Genomic DNA, 20,286 nt, shown 5'->3' with positions numbered 1-20,286 from the left:
AAGATCTTTTTTTGGTGTGACACTTCTCCAGCAACACTCTTTCAAAATTACTGTATCCTCAGAGCTGGTTTCCATTCTACCTTCTTCCTCCCCTGAACTAAATTCTGTGTTGAGTCATTGTCTTGGGTGATAATGAAAGTCCCAGGTCAGCCACACCTATAAAGTTTATTCAATGACAGTACAGGGATTAAGATGGTGACATGAAGTTCAAGTTGTCCTGTCAGTGATATTTTGGATAATCTTAGGTGAATTGTTTGGGTTTGGCTCTTCAAAAGGTATTTGTTAACTTAAGTAGTTTCCTACCTGCCATAGATTTTGTGTAGAAATGTACTAACATCCAGAAGTGGGTCAAATATTACAGCAATTAGGACTAAATACCTTAAAAAAAAAATATACACACATGCACACATACATATATAGATATATACGCTTAAGTCTCTCTAAAGCTCAGGATAGAGCAGATTATTCAGAATGATACAACTTCATATTCAAATTCTGCTTGTCATTTACCATGAGAGTAGTTTCTTTACACTGTATGGGAATGTTCATGTGAATACTGTTATTGATATTTCCAGATCAATAACAATGGCAGAGTTTGTTTTGGCAAGAAACTGGACTGGTAAAACTATCTAGAACTCTAGTTTTAGAAAAGAGTAGATACCTTTTTTCTGTTTGCAATAGTTGTCTTCATTTCTAAGCAGAAGTTTAGTGTGCAGAAAGGGAGAATTCAACCGTTAAAATATTACTCAGAACAGGAATAACTCCATGAAGTTCTGTGGCCTAGATTTTGCAGAATTTTTATCTAGATAGCTTTAGTGGTTTTGTGGCCTTATCTTTCCTACTACATTAAATCCTCGGGGGTTTTTTTTTTTCCTCCTCTGGGAAGTCCTTATTCCAATATTCTGTTGTCCCATTTTAATTTTGAAATCCAACTAAATTGCATATATTCAAATATTCGGTTTATTCTTTCAGGAAATGCAATGCATGGTCTTTCAACTTCAATTTACTGTGACTGTTGTAGCAAACTAATGATGACTTACAGGATTATTAGTGTTAAACATCCAACGGTTGCACAGATTGATAAGCTGCAAAGGTAGGATTGCTGCTAAGAAAAGTGGAGTTGAATGTTCTTATTAAAAATATAATTCCTTGAAATTGCCTGCAATGTAGGGCAAACCTGAAAGCAGGTTTGCTCAGGACTGTAGTTGTGCAGTAAGTAGAGGCAAGTGATTAATTTATCTTAAAATGTTAGCCAGGCATATTCCCTTTCATTGCAGTGTTTTAAAGTTTATTATCAATTCCAAGTGTACTTATCAAAAGTAATTTCCTTTATCTATAACTTTCTGATGCATTCAGAGGTATGATTCCTCAGCTGAATTCTTGTACCAAGGACAAGAACTTGACTAGTAAAGCTATGGATGAGTTGGTGTCTGTGCCCAAATCAACTGGTTTATTCCTGACTAGTGTTTGACATGGTGTTCATCATCTCTGGCCATACCTAACACCAGACGTTGTTCAAGTGAAATGTCCCTTCTCCTTCCAGAGACGGAGGCTCTCTCACGCAGGTGCTGCAGTTGTATGTGCCTGCTGTGCTTGCGCTGACTGCACGGGCTTCAGAATGCATTGGTGACTGCTGTGAGCGCTGCTTGTATCACTTCTGCGATTTTAGCCACAACCATTTATACGTCTGGCTTAGACTATTATCTATGCTGCCAGGACCGGTTCATCTTGGCAGCTGAATTCCTCATGTATTTAAAGTGTTGTATTAGCAGTACCTCTGGAAGCTTTCCTAGGTGTTATCTAATTCTTGTATTTTTTCACTTCAGAATTAACAATGATCGGTAGTATCTATGAAAATGATTCATTGTGCAGTCAGACATTCACCCCAGCAGCTATTTGGAGTGTTGCTTCCTTTAACTTTTAAGATGCACCAAGGAACGGCATCCTACGTTTGCTCAGCATACTGTTGCTAAATCTTTGTAACTTAACTTCAGAACTAAGTTTCTGGATGTAAAAGGAATCATTAATTATCATGCACTGTGAAGTCACCAACATTTTAATTTTAGAATAAGTCATATCATGTCGCTTGAGTTTCAGACATCTGAATGATATTCTTAACCACTTAAACCCACTTTTCTCTCAGAATTAAAAATCTCTTAGAGTTAGAAACTAGCTGCATGAGTTAAAACTGTAGTTGACAAGAAAAAAAAAGTTTATCTCTTGGTTCAAACCAAGACTGAAGTTTCAAATTAGAAGGCAAAATGCGAGGGAAATTGATGAGCACTGTGGAAGTGAGTTAAAATAGCTCTTCTGTTTGCATTATTCAAATATAAATTCCAGATTTCAAGAAGAACAGGAAGTGATAAATAAAACAGACATAAGTACACATGTTTTCTTGGTAGTACATGCACAAGGATTTTGGAAAAGATTGTCAATTGTAAAGAGAAAATAGAATGTTTTAAGCAGTCTGAAAGTATTGGATCTAATAAGTGTTAAGCATCTACCAAAACGTCATCCATTAAAGAATGAGAAAAGACTGACTCGGGTTTGTTTCAGATAAGGTTATAAGGAAAATCTGACCCTAAGGCCAGAGCAGCACTGCTGCAGGTGGTATGTACACAGGATTTCACCAAAGTTTTAGCAGACAGGTTTGTGCATGCTGCTTGTTATCTTACTTGTAAGGCTTAGTTACAGACATAGGTACCACATGTATTCTCTGCAGTAGTCTTAGTTTGTGTATGTAAAACCAGAGTTGGTTTAATACCTGATTGTTTGACAGCCTAATGCTGTTTTGCTACCACTTTCATGAGTCAGCATCAGTGGTAAAAGAAGCAGTCTGAACTTCCTTTTTCTTTCTTGGTTTGTTTTTTTTGTTGTTTTTTTTTGTTGTTTTGTTGTTTTGTTTTTTAAGTGAGGGGGAGACACCAGGTGGGACAATGAACAGCCATGAGGGCAAGGCTGCTGCTTTTGGCAGCAGTGCCAGCTCAAGCTATTCCTTGAACTGCCGTCTCAGTTGTGGGTCCACAGTTGTCCTTAGCCTGCCACTAGTCGCATCGCCCCTTCGTTCCTGTCCGTCCCTTCTGCTTTCTCTCACACTTGCGCTTTGGGGCAATCCAGATGCAGATGCAGAGCTGATCAAGCTGAGACACACAGGGCCAACAATTGCCTCCATTGCACTTTGGTCTTCTCAGCCAAACTGAGGGAAAGCTTGGCTTGAAAGCTGAGCTGCCAACAGGGCCAGCAAAGTCATCGTTGTTCTTTATTTGGTTCTGCACCAAAGCCAGCTTATCAGACCAGCGGATCTAACCACCAATGCTAAAGCTTTTTGACTTCCTTATACCGCCCCTTTCCTTTTCCCTATCTGCACATCCTAGATCTCGCAGAAAGTGCAGTTTCTACTTCACAGCTTTATCAGGAGTTTACTTTCTATGTTAAAACACCCTATCAATAATGTTTGAAAGATTTCAGCTTTCTGTGCTGTTCTTAGTTGACCCGATGCCACGTTCAGACCATCAAAGGTCAGTACAGACAAATCATCCCTAACGTGTAACTAGGCATCTACTAGGGAGCTCCACCAGAAGTTACCTACCCTTTGGAAATCTTGTCCTAGTTTTTATGGACGAATCTTCAGTTTTAATCTTGCCTACCTTTACAGCTCTGAGAATTTCATCCTACTGAAGGAATACTAGTTTCCTTATTTATGAAGAGAAGCAAACTACTATTTATAAAAGCAGGCTCATGTGCTGGATTTTGCTATGCTGATTTTAGCAAATTCCTTGTTGCGTTTCATCAAGTCCCCAGATTTGTTGAGTTCACAGTATTGTGGTGAATTGCCTTAATGTATGAAAGGACTCTTCATCTGTGCACCCCTGATCACTTGCATTTAGGAAAATATTTATCTTTTAAATAACTTTGCATAAAGAGGATTAGATTTACTAATTGGTTAGATTCCCTGACTATTAATTTTAAATTAAATGTGTCATGTTCCTATTTGTTATGGCTTAAAATTCAAAAGATTTCACCTACAGATTGTCTTAAGATGGTGCTCAGCAACTTTGTGCTTTAAACAGACTTCTACAGTGAACTTCTCTGGGCCATGGAGGTAGATGTGCCGCCCGAATTGGCTTTCATCAAACAACTACAGAACAGTTTTGCTAGAAACAGCCTGGATCTGTTGAGACTGATGCTGAGCTAATGCTACCAAGCCCTGCTTGATCCAAGTTGAATGGGATTAAATAGTATTTGTACTATACTATGCATTGTGTTCTGGAGTATCCTAGTCCCTGTTTCCTCAAATGGTGCTGGAAAAGTGATCTCTCTGTGAAGTATGCTGGTAATGAAACAAGTGATACGTGTATTACTGTAACATCTGAAACTATCTTTAAAGAAACAAAGTAAATGCTCTTTTTCTACTCCTGTGTGTAAAAACTGGCTAGCTAGAGAGATAAAAAGGTGTCGGAGGGCATAATCACTGAGTACTGTGAGATGCAAAAGGCGTACTGACTGGAAATGTGAGAAGAATGCTTCCCTCTAACTTCTAGGAAGCTAAATCAAGCTACAGTTACAGGTTAGGAATTTGGAGACATCTAGAGACAAAAATTGTTACTTCCTTGTCTTTTCCAGGAGAAAGTTGTCCAAATGTCAACATTTTCCTTGTACTCTTAATAGCACATAGGTTCAAGAAAGCAGGTCATAAAAGCTTGTGGAAGGAAAAAGTAGAAAGTGCATTATACTGTCTGCGTGTACTCACACATGCACACTTTTTAAGGGCAAAGGGGCAGGGTGGTGGTAACAAATCAAAGAAGCATTCATAGTTTCTCGCTGCTTGTCAAGCTACATTTTCTGCTGCTTGTGTTTCCTGATCAGCTGGGGCCATCTTAAGTTGTCTGTACCATCTTAGCAGCATTTTCTGTAGTAATAGCAGCCGCAGGGTAAGTGTTGTTTGGTATCGGTCTGAACTGTTCGTCAGCTGGATGAGCTGTTCTTGTTTCTGTCTTTCCCAGGAGTTAAACATAGCTGTTTTTGTCATGCTAAACTGATTGTAATTTGTTTTGTGGTGCCTGTGCATGGGTAAATCTCCATGTGCTACATAGGAGAAAGTTGTGCAAATAATTCTGGGTACGACAGACCACTCCTTTTTTTTTTTTTTTTTTTTTTTCTTTTCCCTGAAGAGCAGAGGGCATCCTGTGTGTGACTGCATATTATGTCATACATCTGTAGAAAATGGACCTTTTATGCCAGTTATGCTGAATATGCTGTAGTGAATATTTGGCCAAAAAGCTTGGATGTTGTGGGCTTTAGTATGGCTGTGTAAGAGTGGAAGATCATCTCTGAGAAATGTCAAAAGTTGACTGGTATCCACTGGCCCCCAAAATTTAGGAACAGTTGTCTTCAACACTAATGTCAGGTCTTCCTGCACACAGCTCTTTCACAGCTCTTGCTTTAAATCACTTTTGCTGGGTATAAAGCATACTTAAAGCATTGCGGTATTCATCACCTTCCATGAGAATAGGACTAACAGCTTGTCTGTCTTGGAGTTGTTAGCACACACGTAACTGCACTGATACAGTTGCATTAATGAAAATCTTTAGTAAGTACTACTGCCATGTCACACCCATGCTGCGGGCAGTGCAGCCAGGCGCCTGTACTGAGGTTTGCGTGGGGTTTGCAACACTCCCCTCCTTGAATGGGAAATGATGCAAGAGGCAAATGTTTTAAAAGCAATGATGTTCAACTCCAGTTCTTTTCTAATGAGAATTGAGCTTCTATGTTTTATTTTGGGAAGCCATGTAGAGTCTTGAGAGTCATTTAGGAGACTTGGGGAAATTTCATTTGCAGTCTTGTACATGCTACACATGGTCTCGTTAAAATCCAAAGAAAACTGGTATACGTGTTGCAGTGTGTGAACCAAGCAGAGTTTGCTCACTGGTACTCTGTAGAAAAGCCCTATGTTGAAAAGTTTTGCCAACATTATACACTTGTGTCTTCTGGTCTGTCAGTTTTATACAATGTTGAAATGTATAAAACTCTTGGACAGATTTTCAGCTTGTGTAAATGAATGCAGAATGACTGGGTGAGAGTGGAACTAGGCCAATGTGTGCAAGTGTAGAAAACTGACGACTCCTTACATAATGAGCCTGATTATTTAAAAAGTTGCTACTGATCTCGGTCTCATTCTAAAAACGGCTACATTGCTAATTTAGTAATACTTGGCTGCTTCTGTTCAGTTTGGTGTTTTTGCCATGGGGGAGAATCACATTTATGGAGGTGTGGTCGCCTTGCCATAAAGAATTATAAGTTCAGTGTCAGACCATATGTGTATATATGTGTTGTGTGTGTGTATGTGTGTATACATATGCCACTTGCAGCAACGTGGTCTTCTCAACCATGGACTCCTTGAATGTCAAAATACCATGACAAATTTAGCACAAACTCTTAGTTCCATTCCTGCTGAAATTTAGTTGATAGTCACTTCAACCTGTGCTGAAGTAATGGTAAAAGTATCTTATGCTTTCCTTTTATGTGACTGCAGTGTATAGAAGGCAATGGGGTATGAAATCCTGAAATTGTATTTAATCTGCACTGTTAGTGTTTCTTGAATTAGTTATGTGCTTTCCTAGTTATACCTGAGACTTGTTTTAATACTTTACCAGCAATGCTGTGTGTGTCTTCTTCCAATGTGTTGATTATAATGAATTGTTACTGCTGCATTTTATCATATTGCAGAATATAAGAACCACCAGGGCACTTCTCGAAATTTCAGAAGTGAGTAACAAAAAGATGAAGGGAACTTTCAGCCCAGCACAGATCATGCTGACCTCACTTCTATGGCAAATACTATAAAGGACTATGGAAATACTTGCAGTGGAGTAACTAGGAAGGGCAGTGATGCTTGGAGTGCATTTTCCTGTTGTAAAGCTCCTGGAGGAATCTTTCATTCCCATGGAAAGTGATGTAAGGTGCTACTATTCTCACCAAAGCTGGTTTAACTGTAACTTGGCATAGGCACATAACAAGCTGCTGAGCAACAGAATTGGACCTTCTTGGTGTCAGTGTTACAATAACCTTTGTGCAGTACTTGTGCAGTATATCTACACTGGCTTGTTCTTTGCTGATACCTCTACAGTAGTTTGGCCTGGAGACACAGAAATGCATTAGACAATTAGAAAAGGAAAAACATTTGCCAACTGAGTAGGAAGGATAAAATATCTAAACTGATCTCTACTTTAAAGCATAAATTGTGCAGCTCAAAAGAGCCTGTTTATGGGGTCATCTGGATTCAATCTTGATGATGAAGCCTTACAAAACTGGCTTCTTTTTCTACAGTGTTTTTTCTGACATGGAACCTTTCCTCCAGCTGGAGATACTGGCTGCAGTGAAGTGGGCATAGTCAGTCAGAGAAAGATTAAGATTTAGGAGTGTGGAAGAAAGGGACAGAGCCAGCCACCTGCACTGGCCCTTCTGCGTTGTCAAAGAATGCAGCAGGAGAAGCAGGAATAGGCTGAGGTATACTGCACTGGGCTACCTATTAAATACTGGCGTAACAGAGAGATGGCCTTGCCAAAAAGAATGTACTTTCTCTTCTTTAAAATAGAATAGAGGGGTGCAGAGTAACAATGCTTCCGCTGTACTGGATGTAGTATACCGCCCATAAGGAACCAGCAGTTGTAGACAAAGGGATTTTGGTAGGAATTGACTCCCTCATGCATGGTCGGGCACAAGTTCTTCAATTTATTTTTTAACTTGAATAAACAGAAAATGACATAGCGGATTCCATGTCAGCCAAAAGAGCCATCTGTGGTCTAACCCTGTGAGAAACGGTATAGCAATAATTCCAATGCCACCAACAGTGTGGAGTTTGCCAAAAAAGCAGATGCTTCTTTTGACATGCATCTTCAATGCGGTGCCGTTTCTATCCTATAATTGCTGTCTATGGAGGGAGCGTGGATAGGGATAGCCAGATGAGCAGAATGCTGAAACTGTAGTTTTGGGGGAAAAAACCCAAGAGTTTGGAAAATAACAACAACGAATAAAAAAGAAACACTATAAAAATAACTTTTAAAAAAAGCTGAAATAAGAAACTGCAGAATTCTCCTATGTGCTTCATGAAACCTGTGACACTTTTTAAGTAGGAGACAATAGTTGCAAGAGCTTATCAGAAATCTGAAGTCTAATACAATATGGAAGAACAGTACATAATACTTAGGAAACTTTTCTGCAGAGTTTTTAACTTTTCAAAAGAGAACATTTCTTCTCTATTATTTTAAAGAACTAAGGATCGGCCAAACATACTTTTTTTACCGTACTGCCAGTCTTTGTAATTCAGACCTTCAAGCAGTTCTCTGCGTAAGCCAAGGTATCTACGTGTCTGTACTGTGCTGTTTTTTAACATGGTATTTAGACTCATCAACAGCAGCTTTATGAGATACATAGACTTAGCTGGACTAACCACCAAAATACAATGATGGATGGCATTCTTAATTGTTAAGAAAAGAGCATCATGAATGTTGCATATTTACTACTCTATGAAATTAAAAACTTAATTACCTACGCCCATAAAAATATGCATTTTAACATCATAAATAGAAGTACTTGAAAACAGTAAGTTTTCGATCACATTGAATGTTGTCTGTGGTCCCATTTGTTGGCACTGGAGGTAAAAGTTCACAACAGGTAATGACAAAAAAGGTGAACAAAACAGCAGTTGAGCTGGAGATCTGCATTCTTCTAATAGAAGAGTCTGTCCTCTGAACAGAAGTAACTGCCTTGTGTGATGCAGGAAGGTCTCACTGCCAGAGCTTAGTTTTGCAGGATTCACTTAGAGAAATGGTTACCTGCTGTCTCTTACTTTCCTGCAGGGGACCCAAAAAATACCCAGGATAAAACCAGGTCTCATTTTCCATACACTTAAGTCATACCTGGTGGTGCTGCTTTTGGTACTTTAATTCTTCCCATTACACTATAAATGCAGTAAGAGGATAATACATACTATTTATTTTCAGATCTCGGTATACTTGTTTCCAGATTCCATGAATGTTAAAAAATAATTGCCATTTTTCCTTTGCATTTCTTATTATGGGAGATGTCTGATTGTTTTAAGTTTTTCTTTCTAAAAAAAAAAAATAATTATAGGAACTTTGTATTATCCTAACCAGAGCAGTATTTTCTACTTTGAAATATTAGTGCACCTTCTGATCTTCAGTCTTGTTTAGGGTAACTTCACTTACTAAACAGTGGTTAAAAACAAAAAGGTTCAGAAGCACCATGAATTTGAGGACTGGGGAGGAGGAGGAAGCGATAGGATCAATGATGCCTTTCAGTGTGCCTTTTGCTCTGCTTCCTCCTGTCCCATGACAGTGCATGCTGAGAAGCTAATGAGTTTTTTAGCTTGTGCTCCACTCCAGTCCACATCTCGCTTTCTGCTCCAGAGTGCCTTAGAAAGGGAACTGCTGATCTAGGCAGTATTTCCTTATTTTGCTGATGAAAATATCACGTGGGATGGTGTCAGGAGTCTCAGTCAAGATCTCTAGATATTTACTGCTTCTGTCCTATCCACTAAGCTGGTTGCACTGGTACTGAAAAAAATTAGGTTGTTTTAATGTGATCTGGTTTTGACATCTATTCTGTCTGCTTTTTTGTCATTTTGTTATCTTCTAGATTCTTGTAAGCTGATTGTTCAATAAATTGTTCCAGAATATTTCTGGGAATTGAAGTTGGGCTGACTGCTGTGAAATTCCCTGGGGTCTTCCTCTTCTCCTTTAAAAAAAAAAAAAAATTAAAAAAAAAAATTGCAAGACATTTGATGGCTGACAGAGAAGTGAAACTATTTATGGGAATTCTATATGTGCCAGCTGCAGTTTGACTGGATGGCTTTTTCATATCCTGGGAATTTGACAACTTTCATGAAGTAGAACAATTACCTGAATACTTTTTTTTTTCTTTGATTTTTTTCATCCGTTTTGAGCTGACACCTGAAGAGTTTTGAAATGGTGGTAGTATGTAGGAGTTTCCTGTTTAATGAATGCTTAAGCAGTCCTGTATACAGTGAGAAGGGACCACTGTGACCTTCTAGTTTAGGGATCTCTGAACCTCTTAACGCTGTGAGCACCGAAATACTCATTGTCCGAGAGGCATATGCAAATGCTACGTTTCTGCACTTTTCCACTTCAGTCTCATAGCTGCTGCCTTCAATGCTCTAAGAAACCTTCCACGTGCTTATTGCTGGCATTTCATGGACTCTACTGGAAAAATGGCCCATGCCACTATGTAGGACCTTCCTGCTAGCATATGACCCAGTGTGGCCCCTCTCCCATCACACAACCTGAGATACAAAAAGCTTATTGAGTAGTTTTTGGCTTAGAGTCTGTACGTATTGTCTTTTGAGCTGCCATTGAAGTGCTTGTGAGCTGTATGTGATTTGCCAGCTCTGTGTGACCATCGCTGGTCTAGTCTTACCCACTGCATGACACAGGAGTTTCTAAGTTAATTGCTGTTTCAGTTGAAGCATTTCTCCTACCAACGATACCTTGGATGTTTCCTGTTCTGGAGAAGATTGTAAGATTTTATACCCTGCTATTAACGTGTACCAACAGATGTGTAATGCAAGGGAGGAATTATTATTTGTATTCAGTGTCATGTGGTGGACTTCCTACCTTTCACAGGCTTGCATAAACCCATTAGTATGTGAGTTGAGTCTCTGGAAGTGGATGTGTTTTCTTCTAATTGTAATTTGAATTCTCAGGCTGGAACAAAGACTTTAACATAGTCTACAGATTCAGTACCATTTTTCCTCTGGATCCTGAGCAAAAGCCTTGGCTGGTTTCACTGAAGGAAATAGGTCTGCATATTTACTAGAGTCAAGAAGGAAGTTGGCAGTGAATTCTTTTGTGTCTATTGCTCAATGAAGGGCTAACCACAAAAACATGTACATGCTTTTTTGTCCTGTAGATCTTAGTACCAAGTGCTCTTTCTTCAGGTGCTTCAGCATCTTGACTTTCTTTTTATATTCTTTTAACTTAGATTAGTTGTTGGATTGCTGCAGCCTGTTCAAATTTCAGAAAATAGAACTCAAATAATTTGCTTTAGATGTGTCTATAATTCTGTCATGGCTAGGGCATGGTACCAATGTATTGTTTCAGAGGATTGTCCAGGGAATCCAGGTATACAACTGAGAGGGAAGAGGATGCTGTGATTCATGATGAGCAAGTAGAAGGGAGAAGGGTTGACAGCATCTGCAAAGGAACAGGACACAGCCCTGTTCAGCACTCCTGTCTATCTCCTTTGTGATACCTTTTGTGCTGTGGTGTGGCTAGTTTCATGTATCCAGCACCTTTTATTTGTCTCTGGACTAGGGGAGTCAGTCAGTGAAGCACTTAAAAATCCCTGACAGGGGATAAAGTCAACTGAGTAGGGGAGCTCCTGGGAACTTTGATGCTTTTTCATTATCACTGAGACTTTAGAAGAACTACCTGAACCAGGAGGAGCTTCCTGCATCCATTGCTTGCTCTGTTGTTGCAACCTCTCCTGCCGTCTTCAAGTTAGAGATCTTTATTTTAGTACTAGCAGTAATAATAATAATAATAATAATAATGAAAAAAAAACCTATTCTTGGAGAAAAAACTGTTCGGTACCATCAGCGTGGATTTTGTCATATGCTTCAATGTGGCCAGGATTATGCTCCCACTTTTTCAAGTGTCTTTGTAACAAAGAAATACATAGATTTAGAGCTTTGTTTCATTACTAGCAGAAGATTGCTGTTGCATTAAGCTTTAGTATGTATAATCTAAATAGTATTGGTTCCATCCCCTGTAAAAATATGGGAACGTGACATTTTGTAACAAGCTGGAATGGTTTACTTCTGTACTTTCTGCTGTTAGTAATTGTTACGTTCTGGTGAGAACAAGTTTAGTCCTGCTATGTTACTGTGAAGGGTAGTTTGTCCTTTCACCATCCTGAGGAAAAGGAAGCAGAATAGCTGTCAGTGGGGAGAGAGCCTGGGTTATAATCAGAATAGTCTAGGGGTAAAACTGCTAGGATCATTTGAGCTGTGGTTTATGCTAGACTTTGTCTTGTTTCATTGCTGATAGAGCCACTCTTCATGAAGATCTTTTAAAAAGGAAGCTGAGAAAAGCACCTCACTCCCGCCTTTCTGTATTTTGAGGAAGGGCTTCTTAAATGGCTCAGAAAAAAGGTGTATTGACTGCTTTCCTGGATTTTTGCCGGAAATGTTTCTCATTCTTACTGGCAAGATGGTTCGAATTAGTTAAAGCACAATGGACTTGAGAAGAAAGACAATATTAATTAAAAAAAAAAGTTGAAGTGAAAAGAACTTTTTTTTTTTACTTTCATACATACATGAAGATATCCATCTATGTTTTTGTTTCCTTTTATTTCCTTTTAGTATGGCAAAGACTGTCATCTGTATTTAGAAAAATAGTTTTCCTAGGACTTGGCTATAACATACAGGCAAGAAAAAGGGCATAACCCTCTATTTTTATCTTGCAATGCTCCTCTTAAAACTTGTGTTAAGGAATAAAATTGAAGCTGCGGGGCTTTTTTTTCTTCCCTGTTCAGTGTGATTTGGTGTTTTGAGTTTTTTTTCTTGGGTTTTTTTGTTGGGTTTTTTTGGGTTTGTTTTTTGGGTTTTTTTTTTTCAACCTGTTTATTGCCGTCCATCATTATCATAATGCCAGATGTAGTATTTTGGGCGTAGTTCTTCCATGACAAGATACGGAAGCTTTAGAGACCTTTTGGGGAGAAACCCAGGGCTGGATCTCCAGGTGCTCCTGGGCTGTCTGTGATATTTTGTAACAGTGAGAGTCCCTGCTTGATGCCAGTCTCCACCCATGGCGTCCTGCCTCTTCCCAGCACCTAGCTGTTTCTGCTCCATGTGGCTGGAGCATCGACACCCATCTTCACTATCTAAAGGAAGATGGAATAGGCTTGGATCCTGGGTGTGCAAATAGCTCTGTGTGATTAGGAGATACGATATCTGTGGTCTCAGCCTTGTGCAGTAAAACACCCCTTGCTAGAATAGTCCTGTTGACTCTTGCAGTGTCACTGTAAGACCACGTTCTTTACCCATGCAAAGAGAAGTTCAGGTTGGTGATTTAAAGGAGAAAAAGGGGGCAGGTCTCAGGGATTTTCCCTCCTGAGGAGATTTTCAGCAGGAGTTTGGAGGACCCAGCTTCTGAGATGCTCTTTGCTCTTTATACTGGTATCATCCTGAAAATGCTTAGAAAGCAGCTGACTTGCTGAATCTTCCTGTGACAAGTGCTGACAGACTGAAGAACAACAGTTGGAGAACCTACCCTAAGGCAGGAGATGTGAATACAGCAGCGGCAGATCTTTCTGTTTTTACTGGTTGACATGTGGCCACTGAGAATTGGACTTGGAGAGGCCTCCAGAAATTCAGTTTTGCTTCCCGTAACATTTCAGACATGATGATGGAAGCCATGAAATAGAACAGTCCAGGACACTCAAAATGGCATCTCCACTACAGCTGTCAGTTTGCAGGCTTACACTAAGTGATCAAGGTTTAATGTTTCCTCATCTAAAGGAAGGTGATAAAGCAACTGTCTTCATCAGTGAACAGTCATTTCTGTTAAATATTTGGAGTTCTTCTTTCTGCTTGGGACATGATTTTATTCCAAACAACCTCCTATTTCCTAAGTTGTGCACTAAGTGTGGCAGTGTCTTGCTTCACGAGATGTAGCATCTATTTTCCTGAGCTCTCGCTTCTGTTGTACATATAAAGCTTGTGTTAAGTAGATTAATAAATAAATAAAAAATCACCCCCTAATTTAATCCAGAAATTTTCCAGATTCATGTAATTTAATACTTTTTATCACCGTTGCACACATCCACAAAAAGGTATGGTAATTTTTGTATCAATGCCAGTTACTGAAGGTGCTGTTTCAAAATGCTGTTTAGTGAAATCAGGGAGGTTAGGCAAAGTCAGGCAGGGTGAGCAGGTACTTGAAGCTTAATCACCTGAACAAAGCTAGGCAAACACTAGTGACAAGATTTTGAAACTATGAGATGATCCAAGTAGCAGTTCAGGCTAAATCAGATAGTTAATGTATGCTGTAATTTATGGTTTGAATGTAGAGTAGATGTGTGAGAACTAACTCTGTTGTTAAAAGTCACGGTATTTTTCCCATCAGGAATTTTAGCTGAGTGAAGGAACTCATAATTAAATGGTAGCATGTTATATAACTTCATAGACATGCTTTTATAACACAAAGTTAGAGATTTAAATGGATTGCTACCATAATAATCGCACTCAGTTTTAGGACAGTTGTTATCCAAGTTATCATCTGCTTGTTGGAGTTTCCTTGGACTTTTGTAGTCTGAAGGCAGCAAGCATCAGTATCTCTCAACTCCCAGGTCAAAGGAATTTCTCAGGGTTGTTCCGTTTTGTTTTGGTTGGGTGTTGTTTTTTTGTGTGGTTTTTTCCTGTTGACGGTGAAGAGATTCTTCTCCTTGGCAAGCAAAATCCTGCTCTGACTCATTTCCAGTCCTTAAGCATAGAGTGGTTTACAAGAAAGACAGGAATGGTTCATATAAAGATGAGTATATTCTCCAGTTGTTTTTCAACACTTGTGATTATTCCTGTTTGGGTTTTATATTGAGAAGAAAATGCAGGCAGGCGATTTTCCTTGGTTTAAGGCACTCCACAAGGACTGTTCCATCACTGAACTTTTCCTTTTCCTAATGAGTACCTGTGGTTTTCTCACTGCTGCAGTCGGGCTGTCAAAGGCTGGAGGGAAGATCTCTTGGAGATCAGGCAAAGGTATTGGGAGCTCCTCACAGTTGACTCCAAAATGGGATGGGGTGATCATACAGCATACGGGATGATTATTCTGTCACTGGCCTTTTTTGCTTAGATATTTGTTGAAGATGACAGGAAAGAAACTGCTGTGGAGAAAGAATGATCGCTAATTACCTTTGGGAGTGAAGACTAAAGAGGAAATGGTAAACCAGTGTGACAGTGATATTTCTTGTGAACAGGAATATTGTCACAAGAAATAATGGTCTGTTACTTAGATTTATTCCTCCTCTACTTGTGTTCAGTGTTTTAATTTAAGATGCAATGATTAAAAAGAAAAATTAATGAATATGTTTTCATGTAGGTTACTTTATTGCAAACTGTTGTGAAGTCCGTACGAGAAAATCGTAAGAATGGCTTTTGATATGAATTTGTAGCAGAGACTACAGTTTGTAAAACAAAACTTTTCAAAAATTGATTTCAGGTTTTATAAAAAGCTTTCAGCTAATGTTCAAGAAAGCTGTTTCTAAACAAACAACCCCAGGTCTCCACTGCAGAACCTCTTGCCAGTGAGCACTGTTATCAGCCAGGGGTGTGGAAAAAAGTCATACATCCTCGCTGACATCGATACATTGGCAAAACCCCAGGCGTGGATGCAGCTGTGCCGGCAGAGGAGAACTTTTATCAGCTTAGCTTATGTTGTTTGGGGAGGTGATGCAACTACGCCAGCAGAAAAACTCTTCTCTTGGCATGCGCTGTCAGCGTAGGAGGCTCTGCCAGCACAGCTACAGCAGCGAGGCTCTGCACCGCTGATGAGCCCTGCGCAGCAACTGCAACTGGAAAAGAAAAGCCCCTTTGAACAAAAGAGAGACCTCTATAATTTAGTTTTTACTAGTAGTCATCGATGAGGAACAGAGCGGAAAGAGTGATTCAGATTTGAAAATTAAGTTTTAATGTAAAAAATATGTTTAAGTCGTATGGCTTTAAGATGTCACTGGCCCTTTAATGGTTGTCTGTGTGTCATTGGGTTGCAGGGTTTGAGAGCTGCAGTATGCCCAGCATCTGTGTTCTGTAAAGCCTTTAAGGCTGGTAAAGGTATGAGATTCTGTGGAAGCAGTGAAAAAACCTTCTGTCTGCAAACTTAGGAAGACAACTGTAATCACATTTACGTTCCCATCATATTTGGATGTGACCACTAGCACTAGAGCATATTCATGTTTAAATAAAAGTTTAAATTTCTCAGAATGGAGTGTTTATGTTTTACAGGAAGACAGAGTTAGGATTCCTGCGCGCGTGCACGCACACACACTCTTCCCTCTCCTGCCTTCGGCCAGCTGGTGACAAGATTTTACAAAACTCCAGCTCTTCATAATGTAGAAAACTAAGGATTTTAAGGGAAAAACATTGTAAGAACCAAAAGCAAAACCAAACCAAAGATATTGAAAAACAGAATAGAGGCTCTTAGTCTCCGATAGTAATTGCCAGTTAAGATGAAGACTGGTACGTGTATGTTGACTTTTATGGCAGCTGTACCAGCATGCACGAGGGAAGCGCACGTTTCAAAACCTTGAACAGAGCAGTTGTGCATTTGATCACTGTGTGCATTTTGAGAACTCCGCTGAAGGCTTTTTGAAGAGAATAGCACCGTGCCAGACTAAGTTTGTTCAGTTTGTTATGAAAATGTTTTGAAACTAGTTGCTCTGTCATTCTGCATTGCTTGTAACCCTAAAAATAATTGCCTGGCGTTACTGGAAGCAGAACGTCTGACAGCCCAACTTGTGCTGCCATAGTTAAAATCAGTCAATGTTTCCATTACAAACTTGGAGGGAGGGTTTAATCTTTTTCCCATTTTAAATCACGCCTGGAAGAAATTCTAGATCAGTTCTTCAACTCCAAGTATAAATCTTTTGGAAGAGATTTGATGTTTCTAAAAATCTTTATTTAAAAACAAACCAAAAAACCCCTCCAACCCTATGGCAATGAAATACTGATACTCAACTTTGAAATGTTAAATGATCAGGAATATATTTCATTCTTTTTGGTAATTTTCAGTTCAATTAAATTAGGCAGCAAAAATGTGTCTACATATCAATGTTGATTTTATAGTGAGTGTTGCAGTTTGCTGTTCCAGGCTATCATTGCTGCATAATAAACCTTGCAATATGCTGAATTAGAAGATTTCAAAACCTTCCTACGGAAACACAAAAAAGAAATGCATAATTATTATAAAGTATCTGATATAAGGCATGCCGTTGTACTTTTCTCCCACTCACAATTTCATTACAATTTCCCAAGGTTATCTCGAAAATGGTTTCACTTTTCTTGTGTATTAAGGCTGTAGTTTCATGGATGCTTTAAACTGAGGTAGACTGTAATCCCCTTCTGTCTGCCTACACATTCCTGTTCCCTGCCTTGTGACAGCCAAAGCTTTTGCGTAGCACAAAACCACATGTGGTGAACCAGATCAGGGAGGATAATTTTCTTTGGTTCAGGCTGTGGCTACGCAACTGTTTCTACTAGTCCAAAGAAAAGGGTGGCACTGGGGTGGGAACAAGTGAGTCTACACTGACATCTCACTTTATATTCTCCCCCCCCCCCCCCCCCCTTACTGTGCCTTTCCTCTGCAGCTCACAGGGCGGTTCTTTGCCATGAGCTTCCTGAGCCGTGGAGGCTCAGGCTTTTGCAGGAAAGGGGCTACATGCAGCCAGTTCTTTTTGTCAGTGAAAACCTTGTAGTCACAAGACTTTTACTGGCAACTTTAGTTCTCTAGTATATTTGTTAAAGTATTTCTCTCTTACAACACCAGAGACCTATTCATAATACTTGCTGTACAGTGTCCTGCTATACTGTTGTTAATGCAAATGATTGACAGCTCTGCTGCAGATTTTCTGTAGGAAATCTGTTTTTATGTTCCATTAGGGCCTGATTTTAAGAACAATAGCATTAGATACCTTGAGGACTAGGTAGAAGTGCTTATGTGCTTATCTCCTTTTGAAACTTGAATTTTTTGCCATTATACAGAATCTCTTTCTTGACAGTCTTGAAATAATCCACAAATACTGAGATCAGTGGCAGTATGAAAGTTCTGCTGAGGCTCACAATTAATTTAAAGTCTGGTCCTTAAGCTGTCTGTGTCCCCTCTCTATCTTTAAAAAAAACCAGTAGCAGTATTCTGTGAAGTACTAAAAGCCAGAAGAGGCTTCTAATTATTTTTATATTTCTGGATAGATTAAGGAAACAGCATAGTCTTAATTTCTGCCACAGTAATTCATTTATGGCGTGAAATAGTCATAGTGATGTAAACTTAGTTTATACCTCCTGGAACCTAGAGGAACAATATCTCTTATTTCATTTTCACATCTGATGCCACAATGAAGAGTGATAAAATCCTATGAGTAATATTCAGCAGAGGTTAGATATAATTTGAGCCTATGTCATGCATTGAGCGTGCTTCAGATGGTGGTTGGGTATATTAGAATGTGCCTGTGAATCCTGTCCCAAGCGTGGTGTGAAAGCAGGTGTATTTAAAATACATGAGTAATTACGTACAGGTTTAACAGTGCTCCAAATGGTAAACAGGCTACTGTCAACTGAGCTAACATGCATGCTGCGATTGCTATCTATAGTTTACTCTAACGTGCTTTTTCCTTTGCAGCAGTCCATTGTACCAGCCCACCCAATGGCTCCTCCTAGTCCCAGCACCACCAGCAGTAATAACAACAGTAGTAGCAGCAGCAACTCAGGATGGGATCAATTAAGTAAAACAAACCTTTACATCAGAGCACTGCCTCCAAACACCACTGATCAGGACCTGGTAAAATTATGCCAACCGTAAGTACTATGCTTAAATATAAATTATAATGTCATACCTTAAAAGCTTATAGGAGGTCTACAAACTGAGTGTTTGGATTATGGGGGAAGAAAACCAGATTCGTAAATAAAAATCCTCTAACTGCAGTACAATGGCAAGTTTCAACTTCCCCAGCAATCAGAAGGAAAAGAATGTGTTTGGCACTTTGGAGAAGCAAAGAAAGTTGAAGTATAGTGGTGAACAGGAGCAACCCATTGCTTTAGTAAAAAAACTATGATCACCCATACTGCTGCCTGATGCTGTTGAATTCACAGATAAATGAAAATTAACACCTGAATGTGAAACTTGCTATTAAGAACCTTCAACAGGGGGTCTTCTCTGTTCACTACGAAGATAATCTGTTGATACAAACTCCTCAAGTAATTGTTCTGTATCATTGTAAATTACAGTGTGCATTTGAATGCTTGTCCTAGTTTCACACTAATTTATGTTTGCTGTACATTACTGCACAATTGTATTTATGATTAGAAATAGTCAATCTGTGTAAGAATCCTCTAGTCACTGGAGTTCCAGGTAGACTTGGCTTAGCAGAAGATTTTCAGGCAATGTTGTTAACATGAGATTTTCTTGCTGGCATGAGTTTTTGGGTTTGTTTTTTTAATTTTTACAGCAGTACATGCCTTTTAGTTACTTTCAAATGTGGGTCAGATGTCAAGACACCATGCAATTATGTTGTTTATACACTGTTTAAAATCACCTTTCTTAAACGTTTCACTGAATTTTTAAAATCCTTAGTACTTCCGAAATTCATAGTGCACTTTCTGGATTATTTTGAAATCAAAAGTATTTCGCTAAATTTTCAATATTACCTGTAAGAAAACACCCAAATCTCTCTTGAATGAATGGAAAATCATTAAGATTTGTATATAACACTACTGTCTGAGATTCTCAAAGTAATTTTATTTCAGTTTAGCAGATAAGTAACTAGGAATATACAAAAACACATGCCCAAGATCGCAACACCAGTTAGCAAAATAGCTAGGGAAACCTGTAAGTCTTGGATCCCAGCTTATAAGAGGTGCCTTTTGGTTTTGAATATTGCAAAAAATCTAATTTATAGAGAATTTTTTTTTTTTTTTTTTTAACAAAACTTGAACTTTCAGGACAGTAGTGACATATCAGTCATCTTAGTATTATAATGAAAACAACTTGCTCTCGGGTCTTGAAAGAAAAAAAGTTTCCATTTGGTCATTTTCCCAACAGCAAATGAAATCCATGTGTTTTACAGAAAAGAGAACAAGATTATCAATCTGTAAAAAGTTTAATTTATCAATGAATCATTTTTACAGCTTTCCATGCGACAATGACCTCTCATCACTTGAATTTTAGTTGCAAATGCACGTTTTACAGAAGTGGATTTTTCCTTCCTGTTTTTGTCTTTTGAACTGATGAAGAAACCTTGGCCTGTGCACTCATGTTATGTTGGGACAGAGTTGTGAGGTTATTTTGCACTAGAGCTGCCCAGTAACTACTATTTGTGCAGTGGTTACTATAGCTCCTTAATCTCTTTCTGAAGACATTTTGGTTTGCACAGTCTTAGATGTAATCAGTGCATGAACATCCTAGAAAAAATATGTTCAATATTTTGCTGTAACTGGTCCTTTTTCTCTTAAATAGCCAGAGATTCTGTTGTTGTTGCTGTTCA

General features: G+C 38.9%; 1 protein-coding gene across 7 annotated transcripts in view; it reads left to right on the top strand.

The window, feature by feature from the left end:
- Positions 1–20,286, top strand: part of RBMS1 (RNA binding motif single stranded interacting protein 1) — a 149,280-nt gene that overhangs the window by 64,193 nt on the left and 64,801 nt on the right. For 5 of the 7 annotated variants that reach the window (XM_069781223.1, XM_069781221.1, XM_069781227.1 and 2 more), the window contains exon 2: positions 18,426–18,601. In XM_069781223.1, coding sequence (XP_069637324.1) covers positions 18,426–18,601 — 176 coding nt within the window. The remainder of the gene's footprint in view (positions 1–18,425; positions 18,602–20,286) is intronic. The other 2 variants (XM_069781222.1, XM_069781226.1) reach the window with 1 other exon arrangement.

The sequence above is a fragment of the Haliaeetus albicilla genome, chromosome 4, assembly GCF_947461875.1.
Source record: "Haliaeetus albicilla chromosome 4, bHalAlb1.1, whole genome shotgun sequence".
Lineage (NCBI taxonomy): Eukaryota > Metazoa > Chordata > Aves > Accipitriformes > Accipitridae > Haliaeetus > Haliaeetus albicilla.
Note: the sequence above shows the minus strand (reverse complement) of the source record. Positions and strands in the feature narration are given on the sequence as shown.